The sequence below is a fragment of the Erythrolamprus reginae genome, chromosome 3 (assembly GCF_031021105.1).
Source record: "Erythrolamprus reginae isolate rEryReg1 chromosome 3, rEryReg1.hap1, whole genome shotgun sequence".
In the NCBI taxonomy this organism is placed as follows: Eukaryota; Metazoa; Chordata; class Lepidosauria; order Squamata; family Dipsadidae; genus Erythrolamprus; species Erythrolamprus reginae.
Window position 1 is genome coordinate 110039249 of NC_091952.1, and position 21401 is coordinate 110060649.

The following is a 21401-nucleotide window of genomic DNA, read 5'->3' on the forward strand; positions in this document are numbered from 1 at the left end:
CATATTTCCACGAACAGCACCAGCACACAAGCTAACAGCGAACAGGCATAGAGATCAGACATAGAAAGAGCAGGGAGCTCTTGCCTAATTAAATACCATTCATATAATTGCTAGGTTGCTGCACGCTCAACTGCCTCTGAATGACTCAGCATTCTTAACAGAGGCCTACTTTCTGTATTAAGATATTACCCAGGGATTTTTAATTCCTGACATGGCGGCATACATAGAAACATAGAAGACTGGCGGCAGAAAAAGACCTCATGATCCATCTAGTCTGCCCTTATACCATTTTTTGTATTTTATCTTAGGATGGATATATGTTTATCCCAGGCATGTTTAAATTCAGTTACTGTGGATTTACCAACCACGTCTGCTGGAAGTTTGTTCCAAGGATCTACTACTCTTTCAGTAAAATAATATTTTCTCTGTTGCATTAGATCTTTCCCCCAACTAACTTTGGATTGTTGCCCTTTGTTCTTGTGTTCACTTTCCTATTAAACTTCCCTCCTGAACCTTATTTAACCCTTTGACATATTTAAATGTTTCGATCATGTCCCCCCTTTTCCTTCTGTCCTCCAGACTATACAGATTGAGTTCATTAAGTCTTTCCTGCTACGTTTTATGCTTAAGATCTTCCACCATTGTTGTAGCCCGTCTTTGGACCCGTTCAATTTTGTCAATATCTTTTTGTAAGTGAGGTCTCCAGAACTGAACACAGTATTCCAAATGTAGTCTCACCAGCGCTCTATATAGTGGGATCACAATCTTCTCTTCCTGCTTGTTATATCTCTAGCTATGCAGCCAAGCATCCTACTTGCTTTTCCTACTACTCGACCACACTGCTCACCCAATTTGAGACTGTCAGAAATCACTACCCCTAAATCCTTCTCTTGTGAAGTTTTTGCTAACATAGAACTGCCAATACAATACTCAGATTGAGGATTCCTTTTCCCCAAGTGCATTATTTTAGACTGCAGTTTCCATTGCTTTGACCATTTACCTAGTAAAGCTAAATTATTTACCATATTACAGACGCCTCCAGGAATATTAACCCTATTGCACACTTTAGCGTCATCGGCAAATAGGCAAACCTTCCCTACCAAACCTTCCCCTATGTCACTCACAAACATATTAAAAAGAATAGGACCCAGAACAGACCCTTGTGGGACACCGCTTGTAACCTGTGTCTGCTCAGAATTTATTTATTTATTTATTCATTCATTCATTCATTCATTCATTCATTCATTCATTCATTCATTCATTCATTCATTGTATTTGTATGCCGCCCCTTTCTGGCTAACAAACAGTGATAAAAAACAGCATGTAACAATCAAATATTAAAACAACTAAAAAAACCATTAATAATAACTCTCTGATGTCTACGCTTCAGCTAGCTGCAAATCCACTGAACTATCCAGGGATTAAGTCCAATATTTACTAATTTATCTATCAGCTCTTTATATGGAACCGTATCAAAGGCTTTGCTGAAGTCCAGATAGGCAATATCCACCACACTACCTTCATCCAACACCTTTGTGACATAGTCAAAGAAATCAATGAGATTAGTCTGACATGATTTGCCTTCAGTAAAGCCATGCTGATTTGGGTCCAATAAGTTGTGGGGGTTTTGGTGCTGATTTATCCTCTTTTTGAGTAGAGTCTCCATCATTTTAACTATAACTGATGTCAAGCTAACTGGCCTGTATTTACCAGCTTCTTCTCTACTGCCCTTCTTGTGGATAGGCACAACATTGGCCATTCTCCAATCCTCAGGAACATCTCCTGTTAACAGAGATTGGTTAAACAAATCAGTCAGGAGGGTATCAATGACAAATCTGAGTTCTTTAAGAACTCTGGGGTGGATGCCATCTGGACCCATTGCCTTATTTATCTTTAATCGTTCAAGTTCTTCTAAGACATCAGCTTCTATGATCACTGGAGCTGAACCCGTACAGCTGGAAGCAATGCTATATCCATCTATAATATTATAGTGTAAGGTGTCTTTTGAGAAAACTGAACAGAAATAGCTATTGAAATGGTCAGCGACCTCCTTATTCCCATCAATGCATGTAGTATTCCCGGTACTAAGCTTCGTGATGCTGCAGTTTTTCTTCTTCCTATCACTAATATATCTGAAGAAGGTTTTATCCCCCTTCTTTACAGATTTGGCAATTTCTTCCTCTTTTAAGGCTTTAGCAGCATATATTATCTGTTTTGCCTCCTTCTGTCTCATTTTATACACCTCTCTATCAGCTATGCTTCCAGACTCTTTATACCTCCTATAGGCAGCCTTTTCTTTCATTGACTATAGCCCTTACATCATTGCTAAACCATAGCGGTTTCTTCTTCCTTTTACCTTTAGTTATTTGCCTTACATACAGTCCAGTGACTTTTAAGATGGCCTTTTTTTAATACAGTCCACTGGGTGCTCGCTCCTGCCATTTTATCCCTCCCCTTTAATTCATTATTTAAATATTCTCCCATTGCGTTAACATTTGTTTTTCTGAAATCCAATACTTTGGTTGCAGTATAGGATTGCTCACAATCAATTTTTACATCAAACCACAAACATAGATGGTCACTGCAACCTAATTTTTCTCCCACCTTAACCTCTGAAACCCAATTCCCATTCGTAAAGTCTAAATCTAGAATATTCTCCCCTCTAGTCAGTGTCTTAACCTGCTGTGCCAGAGCTGCTCCTGTAAAGGCCTCTACTATATTCTTACTTTTGCATGTAAAGGCACTGGGGATATTCCAGTCAACATCAGGCATGTTGAAATCATAATATCTCCCTTTACTGCCATTTGGGTAATTTCATCCACCATCTTGTTGTCATATTCCTCAGATTGCCCTGGAGGCCTATAGATCACCCCAATTCTAATGATAGAACCTTCTTTATTTTGCATGCAAACCCAGAGAGTCTCCAGAGCTTTACATATATTTTGAATTAGTGTTGTTTTTAGACTTTCCTTAACATAAATGGCTACTCCACCCACCCCTTCTCTCTATTCTATCCTTCCTACACAGTTTATATCCTGCTATGGATATTTCCCATTCATTAGAATCCTTAAACCATGTTTTAGTTATGGCAACCAGATCCAAATTATCTCTAGATATTATGGCCATTAACTCACAAAGCTTGTTGCTCAAGCTTTGAGCATTCGTGCACATTACCCGAAGAACATTGTTTTCATTATTAGTTTGCCCCTTATCATCAACAACTACATCTATTTTATTTGCAGCTCCCTTTTCATAAGCTTCCAGAAACTGATTTATCCTCATTGGTCGGGGACAGAAATCACCCACATCAGTTACATCTCTGTCCCCTTTACCTAGTTTAAATGCCTGTCCAAAAAAGTTCTGAACTCCTCACCGAGCACCTGGGTACCTCTGTATAATGGATGCAAACCATCCCTCTTAAACAACTCCCTATTAGACCACCTACTGACATCATGACTTACATAGCCAAAACCTTCAGCTTTACACCACTGCCTTAACCACACATTAAACTCTCCGATACAAGTTATTTTATCCACCTGGCCACAAACCGGTAACACCTCTGAGAAAGTCACTGAATCAGTTATTTTGCCCAGCTCCACGCTTAGACATTGGAAATCTCTTTTTACTACATTAACATTTCTCTGGGACAAATCATTTGTGCCAAGATGCACCACCACATCAACATTATTACCTTTACTCACAGCCTCCAATCAATCAATCAATGAATCAATCAAATCCGAACCATTCACCCAAGATGAGCTGTTGCTCTTATTTTTTTCTGTTTGACAAATAGATAATGCCGCACAAATCCCAGCGACCTGTTAGGTCCCACAGAGTTGGCTTTCTCCGGGTCCCGTCGATGAAACAATGTTGTCTGGCGGGACGCAGGGGAAGAGCCTTCTCTGTGGCAGCCCCGACCCTCTGGAATCAACTCTCCCCAGAGATTAGGATTGCCCCCACCCTACTTGCCTTTCACAAACTCCTTAAAACCCACCTTTACTGTCAAATTGATTCCCCTGGGCCGTTTCCATTGAACTTCCTCCAATTTGAAATGTCTTCTTTTCTGTTTAAAAAGAAATGCAGTTCATTACTTTTGGTAGTATTTTCTCTGCTTTATTATTATTATTTTTTTGAAAATCTCTTTATTAATTTTTCTTATATCATTCCTATCACACATTATTTTGAATTACAGATTATACATGTTCTCTGTTAACATTCTGACAATAAATTTTGACCAGTTTCATTTCATTATATACATTGTATTTCATACTTTTAAATTCTAAAATCTATTACGTTCATTAATTTTACATGGTAACTGTAGGTCGTTTCAACTGTACTGTTGTTTCATATTGTGTTGATTTTATATTCACTTTTGAACCCATTCATGCCATTTTTGCCATGTTCTTTTTGATTCTATGATTTTATTTCCCTTAATTGAGTTCATGAGTTCGTCCATCTCCACACAGGCATATATCTTATCTATAATTAAATCTTCCGTTGGTATCTGATCACTTTTCCAGAGTTGTGCTATCGCAATTCTCGTGGCAGTGTTTATATGTGTTGTGAGGAGCATTGTTTGTTTTGAATAATGTTTTCTCCAAACTCCTAAAAGCATAGCTTCCGGTGTGAGTTCTATTTCCTCTTTCGTAATCTCTGAGAGCCAAGTTTGGATTATTGTCCAAATTTTTTGTATCATGGGGCAAGACCACCACATATGGAAAAACGTACCTCTTTCCTTTTTACACTTCCAACATGTGTCTGATAATGTTGGGTGGATCTTTGCTAACCTAGCTGGTGGGAGATACCATCTGTAAAAAAGTTTATAATAATTTTCCTTATATGCTGTCGAAAGGGTTATTTTGGATATTGTGGTCCATGTTCTTTCCCAGTCTGCAATATGTATTTTGTGTTGCAGATTTTTTTCCCACGCTATCATTGGTGTTTTAGTCGTCTCTTTTATTCTTTCCTGTTCCAAAAGTATTTGATATATTCTGCTTATTTGTTTATTTTCATTCCCTATCAGAATCTTATCTAATGGGTTCATAGATTTTTGAATACCGGGTGTTTGATTGTCTTTTTTAAATCTGGATTCTATTTGGGCGTATGTCCACCAATCCATTTTGTAATTTAATCTTTCCAGTTCTTGTCTAGATTTGAATTCCCCGTTTGGCTGTAATATGTCTATGTACTTGATGGTTTTGGCTATATCGATCAAATTTGGGTAGATGATGGCTTCCATAGTGGAAAGCAATCTTGGAATTTTGTCGTAGTGTTTATTTTTAATTTCGTACCAGGTTTTTAGTAGTGATTTATGGATCAAGTGCCTGTCGAATATAGTCTGTTTTTGCAATTTATCTTTCCATAAATGCGCATGCCAGCCTGTTTGTAAGTCATGGCCTTCTAATACAAGTATTCTCTTATTTTTTAAGTTAATCCACTCTTTTATCCAAATTAGGCTTGCCGCTTTATAGTATATTTTTAGATCCGGGAGCCCCAGGCCTCCTCTAATTCTATTATCTTGGAGATAAACATATTTTATTCTTGGCCTTTTGTTTTGCCAGATGAATTTGGAGATGATTTTATTGATTTCTTTAAAAAAGTTTGGTTCCAAGTTAATCGGAGCTGTCTGAAAAAGATACAAAAATTTGGGAAGAATATCCATTTTTATTACAGATATTCTGCCTAACATTGATATTTGTAGGTCTTTCCATTTCTCTAAAAAAAATTTGGTATCTTGCAATAATTTGTCATAGTTGTCTTTTTAAAGTGTAATTGTTTTGTTTGTTAATATTAATCCTAAGTACTTCATTTTTTTTTGTAGTTTGGAGTTTAGTAGTTTCTTCTAATTTCCTAATTTGTCGTATACTCATGTTTTTTGTCATTAACATTGTTTTCTGTTTATTTATTTTTAGACCTGCAAATTCCCCAAAATTTTCAATTTCTTTGATTAACTCTGGTCCAGAGCTGGTTGGTTCTTCTAAAAAGAACACCATGTCGTCCTCGTATGCCTGTAATTTATATTCTTCTTTTTTAATTTTAATTCCTTGTATATTTTTATTATTTCTTATTTTATTTAGTAGTAGTTCCTGTGTCAGTATAAATAATAAGGGTGACATTGGGCAGCCTTGGCGGACTCCTTTTTCTATCAAAATTGGTTTTGTAGTGTCTCCATTTATTATTGCTCTAGCCTTTTGGGTGGTATATATATTTTTGATAATGTTTTCAAATCTGTTACCTAATTTTAATTCTCTAATTAACTCATTTAAGTATTGCCAATTAACATTATCAAATGCCTTCTGGGCATCCAGGAAGACAAGAGCTATTTGCTTTCCTGGATGGGCTTCACCATATTCTAAGATGTCTAAAACTGTCCTGGTGCAGTTGAAAATTTGTCTGGAGGGTAGAAAACCATTTTGGTCTGTGTTGATGATTTTATTTAATATTTCTTTTATTCTGTCTGCTAAGATTACCATAAAGATCTTATAATCCGCGTTAAGCAGAGAAATTGGTCTGTAGTTTTTTATTTTCTGTTTGTCTAACCCCTCCTTTGGTATCATCGTTATGTATGATTCTCTCCAGGATTCTGGAATTTTGGCTTGTTCTAATATTTCATTGTATGTCTCCAGTAATATGGGTTCAAATAGATCTTTATTTCCTTTATAAAATTCCCCCGGGAATCCATCCACCCTCCTTGCCTTTCGCAAACTCCTTAAAACCCACCTTTACCATCAGGCATGGGGAAATTGATTCCCCTGGGCCGTTTCCGTTGAACTTCCTCCAATTTGAAATGTCTTCTTTTCTGTTTAAAAAGAAATGCAGTTCATTACTTTTGGTAGTGTTTTCTCTGCTTTAGCATTTCCTAATCGGAGGGTGGGGTGTCAGCCTAGATATACAATTTATTTGAGGTCATGAAAACCCAGCAGGAGGGACACATTTTAAATTAGTGCAGGTTTTATGTCCGGAAATAGCACTTATGATTGCCTTGCCTACCTTGAATGATCAAGCTTGTTTGCTCATTTACCATATTTTTTGGAATATAAGATGCACCGGAGCATAAAATGCATCTTAGTTTTGGGAAAGGGAAACAAGGAAAAACAAATCTGCCTCTGTCTCCCAGCAATTTCCCTCCCAGCAAACAGCACAGATGATATACACTGTTTGCTGTGTATTTCTGCGCATCTGGGTCTAATAATAGAAATAGCAAAGAATTGGAGAAATGTATATTATGGCATTATATTAATACCAACAGGTTTTCTTAAACGTAGTCACACCAACTCTTCCCAATTATTTAAATAGATCTACTCCAATCATGACTAAGTCAGGGTTTAACTCAGTTGCCTTATCTTTATATTAAGCAGGACCACTGCTAGATTTCAGGGTGATACTTTTACAGATACTGTTAAAATTGATGTGGCTATCTGGAAGTACAGTTATTATCTACAATTTAAAAGAAGATTCAACAACACTAAGCCTCTTCAGATCAAGCATTTGTTTTAAAAAGATTTTTCATTTTGTTAAGTTGTCTAGAAAAATAATAAAGCAGTCTTTAAAAAATAAGTCTAATAATTTGAACATTGTATAGACATTTATAGTTATTGACTTATCTTCTTGCAGCATACAACAAATAGCCAGTTTCAACACAATGTGATTAGCACAAGAAATAAAATCCTGCCTTCCCTCTCCCTGACAGTGATTTGCCTCCATCACTTACATTTTAACATATGGGTTTGCCTGCAGCTTCAATCAATCAGCTGAGGGTTGAAAGGCATATAATCAGTGGCTTATGCTAATCAGGCTATGGGCTGCTTGCTGCAAGGAGGTAAATTGCTGGGTGGCAGAAACCAAAAGGTGTGAGTACTGGGGGACTACAGCAACCATGTTTTCACCCTCTTTTGCGGGGGTAAAAGGTGCATTTTATAATCCACTTCTATCCCATCACAATCTAGAGACAGTTAGCTGCTTATATAGAGAGTATAAAAACGAAGTATAACAGCCTCATTACAATCAACTGTAAAAATAGTAAATCAACAGAACAGACTAAGTGGTCTTTATATTAATCTGTTCTCTCTCATCCAGATCTGATGGTTTCCAGACATCAGCAAAGGATATTGAAACCATTTCCCTCAAAGCCTAGAGTAGAGGATCACAGTTGCATCTGTTGCTTTGCTGCTTCGTAACAGACTGATTAGAAGGGAAAAGGCCAGAATAGTTCATCATGCAGAAGTCATTCACTTGATAGCTTCTTTTCTGCATGTAGTTCATAGAAGGATTTAAATTTCTTGCAAAATAATCCAGTTTTCAATACAACATTTTAGAATTGCTCTAATGCACAAATACCATCTAAGTATTAATGTTGTATTCTTATTTAGCTTTTACAAACAAAATTAGAAAAGAGACTGTATACAGATTCTCCCACTCTCCAAGTTAATAATAATCCTACAAAAGGAGTTTCAGAGAAAATTATTTACACAAACAACTCACTACCACTAATCTAAGACTGATCAGATATCATGATAGTAATGATTGAAGGCACCCAGTTTCATTTCTTCAAGGAGGAAGAGGACGTTCCACTCTCTGTAGTCTCACATTCCGCTCACCTCAAAGGGAAGAGACCCTGCAGGGCCACCTTTGTATTTTCTATGCCATATGATATGTACTGTCAATTTTGGTTTAAAAAGTTAAAGTGAGCATGTTTACAGAAGTTTGTTTTGGGAAAACAAAGTGCATTTAACTGAACCATTTTTGTTACTATTTTAGATGTAAGATGTTCTTCTCCCCCTGTAATTCAAAATGGTCGGATTGTTGGTGACATAAAGGAGAAGTATTTGCCCCAGGAAAAGGTGTATTATCAATGCAACACACGTTATACTTTTCTTGGATCTTCTTTCATTACATGTTTGAAGAAACGTTGGGAACAACAACTACCACGTTGTACAGGTATTTGTACAGATCTTCACTACGTAGAACTGAAGTTAAAATTGGAAATGAATTTGTTTTTATTTCACTGGCTCTTTCATGTTATTTTGAAAAAGTCCTTTCAAACTTTTTCAATATTATATTATATACCAATATTGTATAAAATGCTATAATTGTAAAATTTAATGTGCCGGTTGAATTGTGAAAGTAGATTGTATTTATTTATTTTTGTTAAGCATATATAAGATTACAGTAAAAGTGTAAATGTATAGATGAGATGGTTATGAGTACATAGGAAATAGATGGTAGGTGTGCTTATGCACGGTTCTTCCAGACCTCTTAAGAATGGGATGAGGTCAATAGTAGATAGTCTAAGGTTAAGAATTTAGGGATTTGGGGAAGAAAGCACAGAGTCAAGCAGTTTATTCCAGGCATTGATCCCTCTGTTGCTGAAGTCCAACTATCTGCAATTGAGTTTGGAGCAGTTTACCTTAAGTTTGTATCTATTGTGTGCTCCTGTATTGTTGCAGATGAAGCTGAAGTAGTTACTGATGGGTAGGACATTGTAGCAGATAATTTTATGTTCTAAACTTAGGTCAAACATAAGGGGATGTAGTTCTAAATTGTCTAAGCCCAAAATTTCAAGTATTGTGGCATAAGATATTCTATTGCAAACAGAGGAGTGGGGGACTCTTCTCATGAAATATCTCTGGACATTCTCAATTGTATTAATGTCCGATATGTAATGTAGGTTCCAGACAGATATGCTGTAGTCAAGAATTGGTCTAGCAAATGTTTTGTATGCTCTAGTTAAAAGTACAATATTACCAGAGAAGAAGTTATGCAAGATTAGGTTAACAACTCTTAATGCTTTTTTCGCAATGTTGTTACAGCAGGGTCTGGTACTTAGATCATTCGAGATAAGTACTCCAAAGTCTTTAACAGAGTAAGGGTCACTTACTAGATCATTTCCATCCAGCCTGTATTTTGTATCTTTTTTTTTTTGCCAATGTGGAAGACAGAGCATTTGTTGGTTGAGATTTGTAGTTGCTAACAGTTTGACCATTCTGACACATAGTCAAGGTCTGTTTGAAGGATAGCAGCAATGTTAGTAGTGTTGAATAGTTTTACATAATCAGCTAAGAGAATGCAGTTGCTTTTAATATGGTTGCAAATATGATTTTAATATGATTGTCATTTATTTTATTTATTTATTATTTGGATTTGTATGCCGCCCCTCTCCGAAGAGGGGTATAAAAAGTGTTGGCCCTAAAACACTGCGCCACGGTTAACAGGCACAGGATTTGATATACCATTTGATATTTTGACTACTGGTTGCCTGTTTGATAGAAACACAGTTATCCATTTGTGCAGGGGGCCAGATTTGCCATGAGATTGCAGTTTTAGAAGTAGTTTATTTTGCACCACTGAATCAAAGGTTTTACAGAAATCTATGTAAATTGTGCCTATTGCTTTGCCATTTTTTTTCCATTCTATCAAGGTACAGTGATACCTCTACTTAACAACTTAATTAGTTCTGTGACCAGGTTCATAAGTAGAAAAGTTTGTAAGTATAAGCAATTTTTCCCATAGGAATCAATGTAAAAGCAAATAATGCGTGCAAACCCATTAGGAAGGAAATAAAAGCTTGAAATTTGGGTGGGAGGAGGAGGAAGAAGAAGAAGAAGAAGAGGAGGACAGTTGCTGCCGAAGGAAGAAGGTCAGATGAGGGGAATCAAAAAAATCCAAAACTTTAAAGCTTAAAAAAAAAGAGGGACTCTGAGGTGGCTAGGAGGAGCACACACCTTTCATACACCCAACACGAGGCTGTCTCCCATACACTGTGCCAGAGAGAGAAACCCAGATGGGCGAGAGGGGGAAACCTCCCACTCCTTTTACTGAAAGCCGGTTGCTGCTGCTGCTACCTCTTCCTTTCCATGCTGAAGGGCTCCTGTCTTTTCTCACTTGCTCATTTGGTAGCCAGTGCCTTTCCTTCACTGTGGTGATTCCTCGGTTTGGCTGAAGCCAAGTTGATCCAGCCGGGGCGAAGCGCCCCCTTTTGCCTTTCCGCACCCAGATGCTCTGAGAGGCAACCTCACGCCGGGTGTATAGAATAGAATAGAATAGAATAGAATAGAATTTTATTGGCCAAGTATGGGAGGTGGTGCGAGGGAGTCACCACAGCGAAATGGTTTATTCCCTCTCCAAGTGCCCAGAGAAAGGAAAACGCTCCATTCTCCCTGGGTTGCCCAGAGCAAAGGAAGCATTTCTTTTCGCTGGGCGCTGGCAGAGGTTTATTCCCTCTCCAAGCGCCCAGAGAAAGGAAAAATGCTTCGTTCACTCTGGACTGCTAATGCCTGCTTAAGCACCACCAAAAGGCTCCTCTGGCAGCCCAGAAAAGCCCGAGATAGCTAGGATTAAAGGGGGAATGGCAGGAAACTGGCTGGGCCTTCATGCCGCTTTAAAATTTCCTGGAAGTTTTTCTGGGCTTGGGTTCAGTTCTTATCTAGAAAAGTTCTTAAGTAGAGGCGTTCTTAGGTAGAGTTACCACTGTATGTAGATTGACCCATTAGCTTATTTTTTCCATTTATTAATAATTTGTATCCTATTTAATCATTTGAAGGTTTCCTACATTGCTCCTCATTGCCCATTCATATGTCTAATTGTAAAAGTTTTTTTATCTTTAAATATACATCAATTTCATCAATATCATAGCATGGATACTATGGTATCTGAGTGTCATTCATTTTGATATAAAACAATATTAATAAAAATAAAAGTTACTACATTAATCAAAGTGGCTGTGGGTTTTGCCTCCCGAGGACAATTCTATCTGTCTGTCCATCACACTGGGGGGGGGGAATTACTGACCCCCTCAGAGAGGGTCCGCAACTTGGGTGTCCTCCTTGATCCACAGCTCACATTAGAGAAACATCTTTCAGCTGTGGCGAGGGAGGCGTTTGCCCAGGTTCGCCTGGTGCACCAGTTGTGGCCCTATTTGGATCAGGAGTCACTGCTCCCAGTCACTCATGCCCTCATCACCTTGAGGTTCGACTACTTTAATGCTCTCTATATGGGGCTACCTTTGAAGAGTTTTCGGAAACTTCAGATCGTGCTGTGAGAGCAATCATGGGCTTCCCTAGGTAGGCCCATGTTATTCCAACACTCCGCAGTCTGCATTGGTTGCCGATCAGTTTCCGGTCACAATCAAAGTGTTGGTTATGACCTATAAAGCCCTTCATGGCACCGGACCAGGATATCTGCAAGACCGCCTTCTGCCGCACAAATCCCAGCGGCTGGTTAGGTCCCACAGAGTTGGCCTTCTCTGGGTCCCGTCGACTAAACAATGTCATCTGGTGGGACCCAGGGGAAGAGCATTCTCTGTGGCGGCCCCGACCCTCTGGAACCAACTCCCCCCAGATATCAGAGATGCCCCATCCTTCTTGCCTTTCATAAGCTCCTTAAAACCCACGTCTGTTGTCAGGCACGGGGGAATTGAGATATTCCCTTCCCCCTAGGCTTATAAAATAACCATTGTGGTTATCAGGGACGTTAACCTCATTCTTGTATAATTCTTCTGTGTCATTTTCCCCACCTCTTCTTAATCTCTTCTGCCTCTGTTAGATCTCTGCCATGTTGGTCCTTTATCATGCCCATCTTTCCATGAAATGTTCTTCTCATGTTTTCTTGAAGAGATCTCTGGTCCTCCTATTCTATTGTTTTTTTCTATTTCTTTGCACTATTCATTTAAGAAGGCATTCTTATCTCTTCTAGCTATTGTCTGGAATTCTGCATTCAACTGGGTGTATCTTTCTTTTTCTCCTTTGCCTTTCACTTCTCTTCTTTCTTCAGCTGTTTGCAAAGCTTCCTGAGACAGCCATTTTGTTTTCTTGTATTTCTTTTTCTTTGGTATGGTTTTAGTTGCTACTTCTTGTACAATGTTGTGAACCTCCATTCATAGTTCTTCAGGCACTCTGTCTATCAGATATAATTCCTTAAATCTATTTGTCACTTCCACTGTATATTCATTGATGATATGATTTAGTTCATACCTGAGTGGCCTAGTGCTTTCCCCTACTTTCTTTAATTTAAGCCTAAATTTTGCAATGAGAAGCTCATGATCTGAGCCACAGTCAGCTCCTCATCTTGTTTTTAACTGACTTCTTACTCTTTGGCTATGTTCTCTACAGAGAACATAGTCAATCTGATTTCTGTGTTGACCATCTGGTGATGTCCATGTGTAGAGTATTTCTCGGGTTGTTGGAAAATAGTGTTTGCTATGACCATCATATTCTATTGCCCTTTTTCAATTTGTACTCCAAGGCCAAAATTGCCTGTTATTCTGGTTATCTCTGGCTTCCTATTTTAGCATTCCAATCCCCCATGATAATAAGGACATCATTTTTTGGTTCAATTCTATAATGTGCTGTAGGGCTTCACAGAATGGGTCAACATCATCTTCTTCAACCCCAGTGGTTGGTGTATAGACTTGGACTACTGTGATATTGAATTGTTTGCCTTGGATTTGAAATGAGATCATTCTGTCATTTTTAGGATTGTATCCCAGTACAGTGGAACCCCGACATAAGAGCTGCTCTACTTAAGAGCAACTCGAGATAAGAGCTGGGAGGGGAGAGATATTTTTGTTCTACTTACAAGCCCAAATTCGAGATACAAGCGCCAAGGAGCTGTCTCCTGAAGCCAAACGCTAACTTCCGCGTTCGGCTTCAGGAGACAGCTGCGAAGCGGCGCGCATGTTTTAAAAGGTTGCAGCCGCCCTGGGGGGCTCGGGGGGGGGCTTGCAGCTTTCTTTCTTGCTCTTTTTCTTTCTCTCTTTTACCTTCCCTTCCTCTATTTCTTCTTTTCTTTCTCCTTCCCACCTTCTTCCCTCCCTCCCTCCCTTCACTCATTCCTCTCTTACTCTCCCCTTTCATAAGTTTCCTTGCTTCCTTCCTCTGTTCCTGTCCCTTCCCTCTTTCCTTCCTTCCTTCCCACCCTCCGTCCATTCATTCACCCATTCCTCTCTTGATCGCTTAAAGCCGGTCCCTGGTGCAAAAAGGGTTGGGGACCTCTGTCCTACAGGATTGGGTGGCAGAGAAGTTGAACATATGTAAATTTAAAAGTTTAAGAAAGTTTACAAGTTAAGTGAAAGAAACTTCATTATTCATTTATATGTACATGTACATTTCTTCATTAAAAACATGTCTTTCTGCATAATTTAGACTAACTTTGTGAGTTTTTTGAGGGCTGGAACCAATTAAAATTATTTACATTAATTCCTATGGGGAAAAGTCGTTCGAGATAAGAGCTGCTCGACTTAAGAGCCCAGGTCCGGAACGAATTAAACTCGTATCTCGAGGTACCACTGTATCGCTTTTCCTACTTTTTTATTATGAAGTCTATTCCATTTCTTTCTGAGGAATTATTGCCCGCAGTAATATACCTAATAGTCATCTCAATTAAATTACCTCATTCCTGTCCATTTTAGTTCACTGATTCCTAAGATGTTGGTGTTCAGTCTTTTCATCTTTTGTTTGACTACATACAGCTTGCCTTGATTCATGGATCTTACATTACAGGTTCCTATGAAGTATAGGTCTTTACAGCATCAGACTTTCCTTTCACCATCAGATACATCCACAGCTGTGTGTCCTTTCGGCTTTCGCCCAGTTGCTTCACTCTTTCTGATGCTATTAGTACTGGCCCCCTGCTCTTCCCCAATAGCATATTGATTACCTTCCGACCTGTTCCAGCATCCTATCTTTTTGCCTTTTGGTACTGTCCATGGGGTTTACATGGCAAAGATACTGGAGTGGATTTCTATTTCCGTCTCCAGTAGATCATGTTTTGTCAGAGCTCTGCTATGACCTGTCCATCTTGGGTGGCCCTGCACAGCATAGTTTATGCTTCATTGAGCTATACAAGACCCTTTGCCATGGCAAGGCAGTAATCCATGAAGGGGATTTGTCCAGCTATAGGACAATAATATTAATTTTATATTTGGTCACTGTCACATTTTCTAAGTTTTTGAACTTCTCTCCCACATACATTCTGTTCAGCCGGCTTATGACACAAGCCTTCAATTAAAGGGAAATGTAGCCAAAGCAGACACACACAAGAGAGAATGCAATTAAAGTTTCTTTATCCAAACAAAAGAGCAGCAAAACTTCCTTTTTAACTTCAAAGGGATTTCTGGTACAAACAAAGCACACTTGAATATAGTAAGATAACAAAGGCAAGAAAGACATCCAGCCAATAAACCAGTAACTGTGAAATTCGTCACAGCTACTGTTTTTCAGATTTTGTAAAAACTCGCAATGATTTATATCCCAAAGTCCTGAAATCCAAACAGAGTTCTGAGCACAGTCCTGAAACAGCAAGTCACGGTCCAAACAAGTACAATCAGATAATCTTCCACACTGTGAGGCGGCACGCTGCCAATTTAACAGCAGCCCTAATTATTTGAACCCCACCCAAACACAGGTGGACTCAATTATCTTCTGTAATACTTTTGAAGCTGTTCTCTCCTATGCATAGTTCATATTTCCTCATCCGAATCTAACAAAGATAAGGAGGATTGGCTTCTTCCTGGGCTGTCTGCCAAGCCCCCCTCATCCATCCCACCGACACTTCCTTCTTCAGAGGATAATTCACCGGCCGACACTGTCGGCAGCAAAACAGGCCTGTGACATTTGGATGTTTCCCCCGCATCCACCTCCACAGTCCTTGGAGCAGGAGCTGGGCCAGAGCTAAGCACAACACATTCCCAGGAACAATTAATAAACTAACCTCCCTGTAGCTTTTAATTCACCCTTTCAATTCCATCCTACACCTATCTTTCCTTTTCCATGCAAGCAATAGCACCTTCTTCCAATTTAAGTTTAAATATCCATATGTAATAAGCTGCACACATTTTCCATTATTTCATAATTCAATTATTTTCCTCCATGGTAGCAAGGCCTAATCAAACACTCTAACCACTTATGACTGAAAGCACATTTTAAAATTTCTCCTGATATAGCATCAAATTTGCCCACTGCTACTTTTCCTCATCATTTACTGCATTTCTGTGACTTTTCCTTTGACTCTAATATCAGTAGCATTGAGTTACATACCTTTCCATTCCATCCTTCAACTATCTCTATTATTTGCATTACAACTTATATAATGGGAATGATGACATGGGTCTTCAGAGCCATGTGGAGGAAATTGTGAAACACTTGATAGGAAAAGTTGCTTCTATCTATTGTCAGTAGAAGGCCAAACATAAAGCAGGTCCATTAGAGATGCCCAGGAAGTGGGCTTACCCAGGTATCTGGGAACAGTTTCATTTTGTTAGATCTAAAGAAGCAGACAAGGTCCTCAAGGCTATCAGTGCAAGTGCTTGCCTATTATATCCCTATCTCTCCTGGCTGGTGAAGATAATGTAGATAATGTATATTTTTGTGTGCCTGTGTGTGATATGTATGCACACATGTGGCATATATACATAAAATTAAATAATATATTTTTGATGTTCAGTAATAGTAAATTGATAGGGAAATTGTATATCTTTGAGGTAAGGAGAGGCCAGGCAGCCTAACTCTAACCCAAACCCTTGACGTGAGTGATGTCAAGTTAGCCACCTTTAAGCCAGTCACATGATCTTTAAGCCACTCCCAGTCATATGATCATCAAGCCACTCCCACCTGGTAACATGGCTGACAAGCCACACCCACAAAATAAGCCATGCCTACAGTGTGGTAGTAAATTTTTTTGCAGCCCTTCACTGGACATGTTGGTTATCATCTTTAAAGCCCTTCATGGCTTTGTCACTCACTCTGACAAAAGAAACATGCTGCAGAACTCCTCGGTCAAGAAAATTTGCTAGCAGGATCTAGTAAACGATCTTTCTCTGCCATGCCTCAACAATCTGGAAAATCTTGCTGCTGGAGATAAGATACACCCTCACTGTCTAGGCATTCTAGATTTGCCTAAAAACCTGAGTCATTTGACTTGGGTCCATGATGGAGCATTTTACACAGGAAGTGTTTGGAGGACAAAGAAAGAAGATTCCACCACTGTGCTGCTTATGTACTGGTTCCTAGTTTTAGTCAACCTCTATTGATTTTTAAATGTTTTTTTTCTATTCTTGTTTTTATACTGTTGAAGCCTCCCATCACTTCAATACTGACATGGATGGCACAACATTCAATACAACTACACAATATATTTGTGTAGATTTTGAACATTTATTAATGGAAAATGGGTAATTCAAATAATAACACCTTGTGGGGAGATGTCAATTATCCCAAAGCAATTGCTATTCATTTAAATACAGATCTGACTTTAGGTATTAAAAAAGTAATGGCACTATATTTTCTAAAGTTGAAAGACAGCACTAGGGACAACAGTAATAATCATTTTTTGCCTATCAGTTGATCAAGCTTCAGGATATTGTTTTTAAAAATAAGAAACAGTATAATTTTGAAATATACCATGTTTTCCCAAAATTAAGACCCTGTCTTATCTTTTTTGAACCCTAAAATAAGCTCTTGGCCTTATTGCCATGTACTCAAAAGCCTGATTGTACTTATTATCAGGGGATGTCTTATTTTGGGGAAACAGAGTAGTTTCTTATGAATATGCTTAAAATGTGTCTCTCTGTGTGAATACACTTTGAATATTTGTAATCATGAGCAGCATTGCTGAATGGATTCTGTATGTATTATAGATATTGGTGGGGGATGTGGACGCCCACCTTCCGTGGACAATGGAGACATTGTGGAATCACCCAAAGCAACCTATTTACAATCTGAAACTGTAACATATCAGTGCCAAAATTTCTATACAATGCAAGGGTCTCGAAGAGTGACTTGTCGAAATGGTCGTTGGTCACAAACACCAACATGTAGAGGTATAAGTAATATCTATAATTCTTCATAGATTTATTCCTTATAGAGAAATATTGTGACCTATGTAGTATGTAGATTTTCTTTTGCTTAGTATTTCACAGGTGAGAATATAGGGCCTTTCCACCACCACCACCATCATCATCATGCAATCATCATTTATTTATTTATTTATTAAATTTATATTGCGGCTTATTCACCCAAGATACCCATCATCAGTCAATCAGTCAGTCAATCAATCAATCAATCAATCAATCAATCATTTCTTGAACAAAAAGTTAAAAAAGCCATGTTTCCCAACAATCCACTAGAGCTCTTTTTGAATAATAGTATTAGTTAAATCTCTAAGGAACTAAAATTATTGGTTTTTTTTTAAATAGACTAAGTATGGAGGCGGACTCTGTTGATTTAATCACATTTACCCTGTTTAGTCAATGTTGAAAAATAAGATATAAGGTGACATTGTAAGAGAGGTTGCCTGAACTTGGTCTTCTAATTCAGATTTTCAGTATGAGGAAATTTGGAAGACGGGGACTAAAATGTTTTTCTTCTTCCTTTTACACATATGACATCAGTCCATTTACATAGATCTGTACAGTGTTCCCTCACTTTTCACGCGGAATGCGTTCTGAGACTGCCCGCGAAAGTCGAATTTCCACTAAGTAGAGATGCAGAAGTAAATACACTATTTTTGGCTATGAACAGTATCACAAGCCTTCCCTTAACACTTTAAACCCCTAAATTGCAATTTTCCATTCCCTTAGCAACCATTCAGATTATTACTCACCATGTTTATTTATTAACGTTTATTAAAAAAAATATTTATTAAAGGCAAACAAAACTTTGGTGATGACATATGACGTCATTGGGTGGGAAAAACTGTGGTATAGGGGAAAAACCCACAAAGTATTTTTTAATTAATATTTTTGAAAAACCATGGTATAGACTTTCTGCAAAGTTCGAACCCGCGAAAATCAAGAGAACACTGTAATTGTTATACCCAATTGCAATATAAAATATCTAACCTAAACTTTAATTGCTTTATTAAATGAATTCCTCAGTATAAAGTCTATATGTCATCTGTTCTGTGCCCTTTTACAGCCGCTTGTACAGCAAGTGAAGAAGATATGAGCGAACGCAATATAACGCTGAAGTATAATAGAGGAGAAGAAAAAATATATTCCGGGGATGGAGATAGAGTGCAATTTACATGTAAAAGAGGCTATAAACCAAATCCAAATAAAACATTCATAGTTTATTGTGTGGATGGGAAATTTGACTATCCGAATTGTACTCCCGTATGTATATTTTCAGAAAAATACTTTAATTCACCAATATTAACATTTTGTTCCCTTATCTATATCTATTGACCTATATCTATATATATATGCATTAAAAAACACTTGAAATATTTAAAAGACCTAGGTCTAACACAGTACTGGGTTCTAAAACCCATTACTACCGGTTCACATGTTTTTGTACACATGCACAACACTTCTGCGCATGTTACAAGCATTGTGGACAGAGGACAGAGCTTCCTGCCACCGGCACTACCGGTTCTAAGAACCAGGCTGAATTGGGAGCAACCCATTGCTGGTCTGGCAGCTAAATTTGTGGATGTAATGGATTCTAAAGTAGATTAGATTAGATTAGATTTATTCAATTTTTATACCGCCTCTCTCCAGAGACTCGGAGCGGCTCACAACATAAAACATGGTACAAATCCAACAATAGAAAGCAATTTAAAACCCTGAGTGTAAAAAACAATCATACATCTCAGACAAACCTTGCGCAAAATGGGAAACGGCCCAGGGGAGTCAATTTCCCTATGCCTGACGGCAGAGGTGGGTTTTGAGGAGTTTGCAAAAGGCAAGGAGGGTGGGGGCAATCCTAATCTCTGGGGGGAGTTGATTCCAGAGGGTCGGGGCTGCCACAGAGAAGGCTCTTCCCCTGGGTCCCGCCAGACAAAATTGTTTCATCGACGGGACCCGGAGAAGGCCAACTCTGTGGGACCTAACTGGTTGCTGGGATTCGTGGTCAAAAGTCAAACCCAAGCCTGATGCAGCCCTCAGTGAAATTAAGATTGACACCCTGGTTTAGAGCAATGGGAGAGAAGCACTATGGGGACAGGGATAATGCTTAAAAATATTGAGGAATGAGGCCAGAATGCTAAATCTGCCAGCACTTCATCTCTTCTGTTCTGTTGATGAATCCTGACAGATTCCAAGACAAAGATCAGAAGATTTCTCTGTGCTGGAGCTGAAATGAGTAAAAACTCAGTGGGCCATTTTCACTCATTTCATTACTTCAGTCAACAAATTTAGTTGCTTCAAAATGAATGGTTCCAAATGAACACTCATACATTTTACTTATTTATTTCATTGCATTGATATTGAAATAGTTACTAAATTGATAATAACAACAGCAAAAACCACTTAGACTTGTAGACAACTCCATAGTGTTTTACAGCTCTCTCTGAACAATATACACAATCAACACATTGTCCCCAACAATCCTGGACTTCATTTTACCAATCTTGGAAAGATGGAGGGCTGGGTCAACCTTGAGCTTGTCAGGATCAAAATCCTGGCAGAGGAAATGCAAACTAAGAATTACTTACTTTCTACTGAAATCTTTATGGTGGTCACTGATTAAATTTGTTGCACTGAGCCGCTAACCATTTGTTTTAAAAATGCTGATACTGACTTTCAGAATCATGTTGCCCATGTAGATTGATGTATTAAAATGATTGCAGGCTGCTTTCTGCTATAGATCAAATGAATGGATTTTAAAAAATAATTACATAAAATGTACAGATGCAAATTTATTTCTTACTTACTGTTCACATTTTATTTTACAGATCTAAGTTAATGAACAACAGGACATATACAGCACCCTTTAAACCAGAAGATGAATGTCTGAAATCATATATCATTCTCTTAAATATGACCACATGAAGCTGGATTGTATACCATTATAAACGGTGGATCCAAATGTGAAAGTCCACTCTGTAAAAGACATTTTACCAACTGAAATTACTGGGAAAATGATAACATTTAAAAACAAGTTTATAGAACCTCTTTAAGGATGTTCAATTTAAGGATTAAATATTATAATATAACCATATAAATATATTTTTAAAAATGCATCTTGAGTGAGAAATGAAGATTTTTTTCTGTCTATATATGTAATAATTGTAAACATTTGATTAATCAGAATTCAATCAGCAGCCCATCTTATAGCAATAACAATAGATAATTGAAATTGATGTTTTTACATATAGAGAAGTTAAGTACTTTTACAATTTTATTAAAAATTCATTAATCATTTTTGCTGCCAAACAATTTGTAGTATGTTTTGTAAACATCCATTTAGTACTTCAATTTACAGTCTAATCCAAGATCAGGGAGAAACTGGCGCTCCTTATGTTGCTCTGGAAGTCGCCAAATGTATTATGATGGTCGGAATCTTTTGGAGGTTCACCCAGATGAATTTCTATGCTTGTTTTTGTTTTGCTTTGCTTTTGATTGTTTGTTCTTACAATATGAAATTATATAATTATAAGTAATTAAAAATTAAGATAAAGTTTAAAAA

At 38.0% G+C, this 21401-nt stretch overlaps 1 protein-coding gene across 3 annotated transcripts in view; it reads left to right on the top strand.

Moving 5' to 3' along the window:
- The window catches only part of CFH (complement factor H), a 127992-nt gene extending 106591 nt beyond the window's left edge, over positions 1-21401 (top strand). For all 3 annotated transcript variants that reach the window (XM_070746351.1, XM_070746350.1, XM_070746353.1), the window contains 4 exons: positions 8758-8937; positions 17630-17812; positions 18909-19105; positions 20668-21401. In XM_070746351.1, the coding sequence (XP_070602452.1) occupies positions 8758-8937; positions 17630-17812; positions 18909-19105; positions 20668-20673 (566 nt within the window). In that variant the 3' untranslated portion in view covers positions 20674-21401. The remainder of the gene's footprint in view (positions 1-8757; positions 8938-17629; positions 17813-18908; positions 19106-20667) is intronic.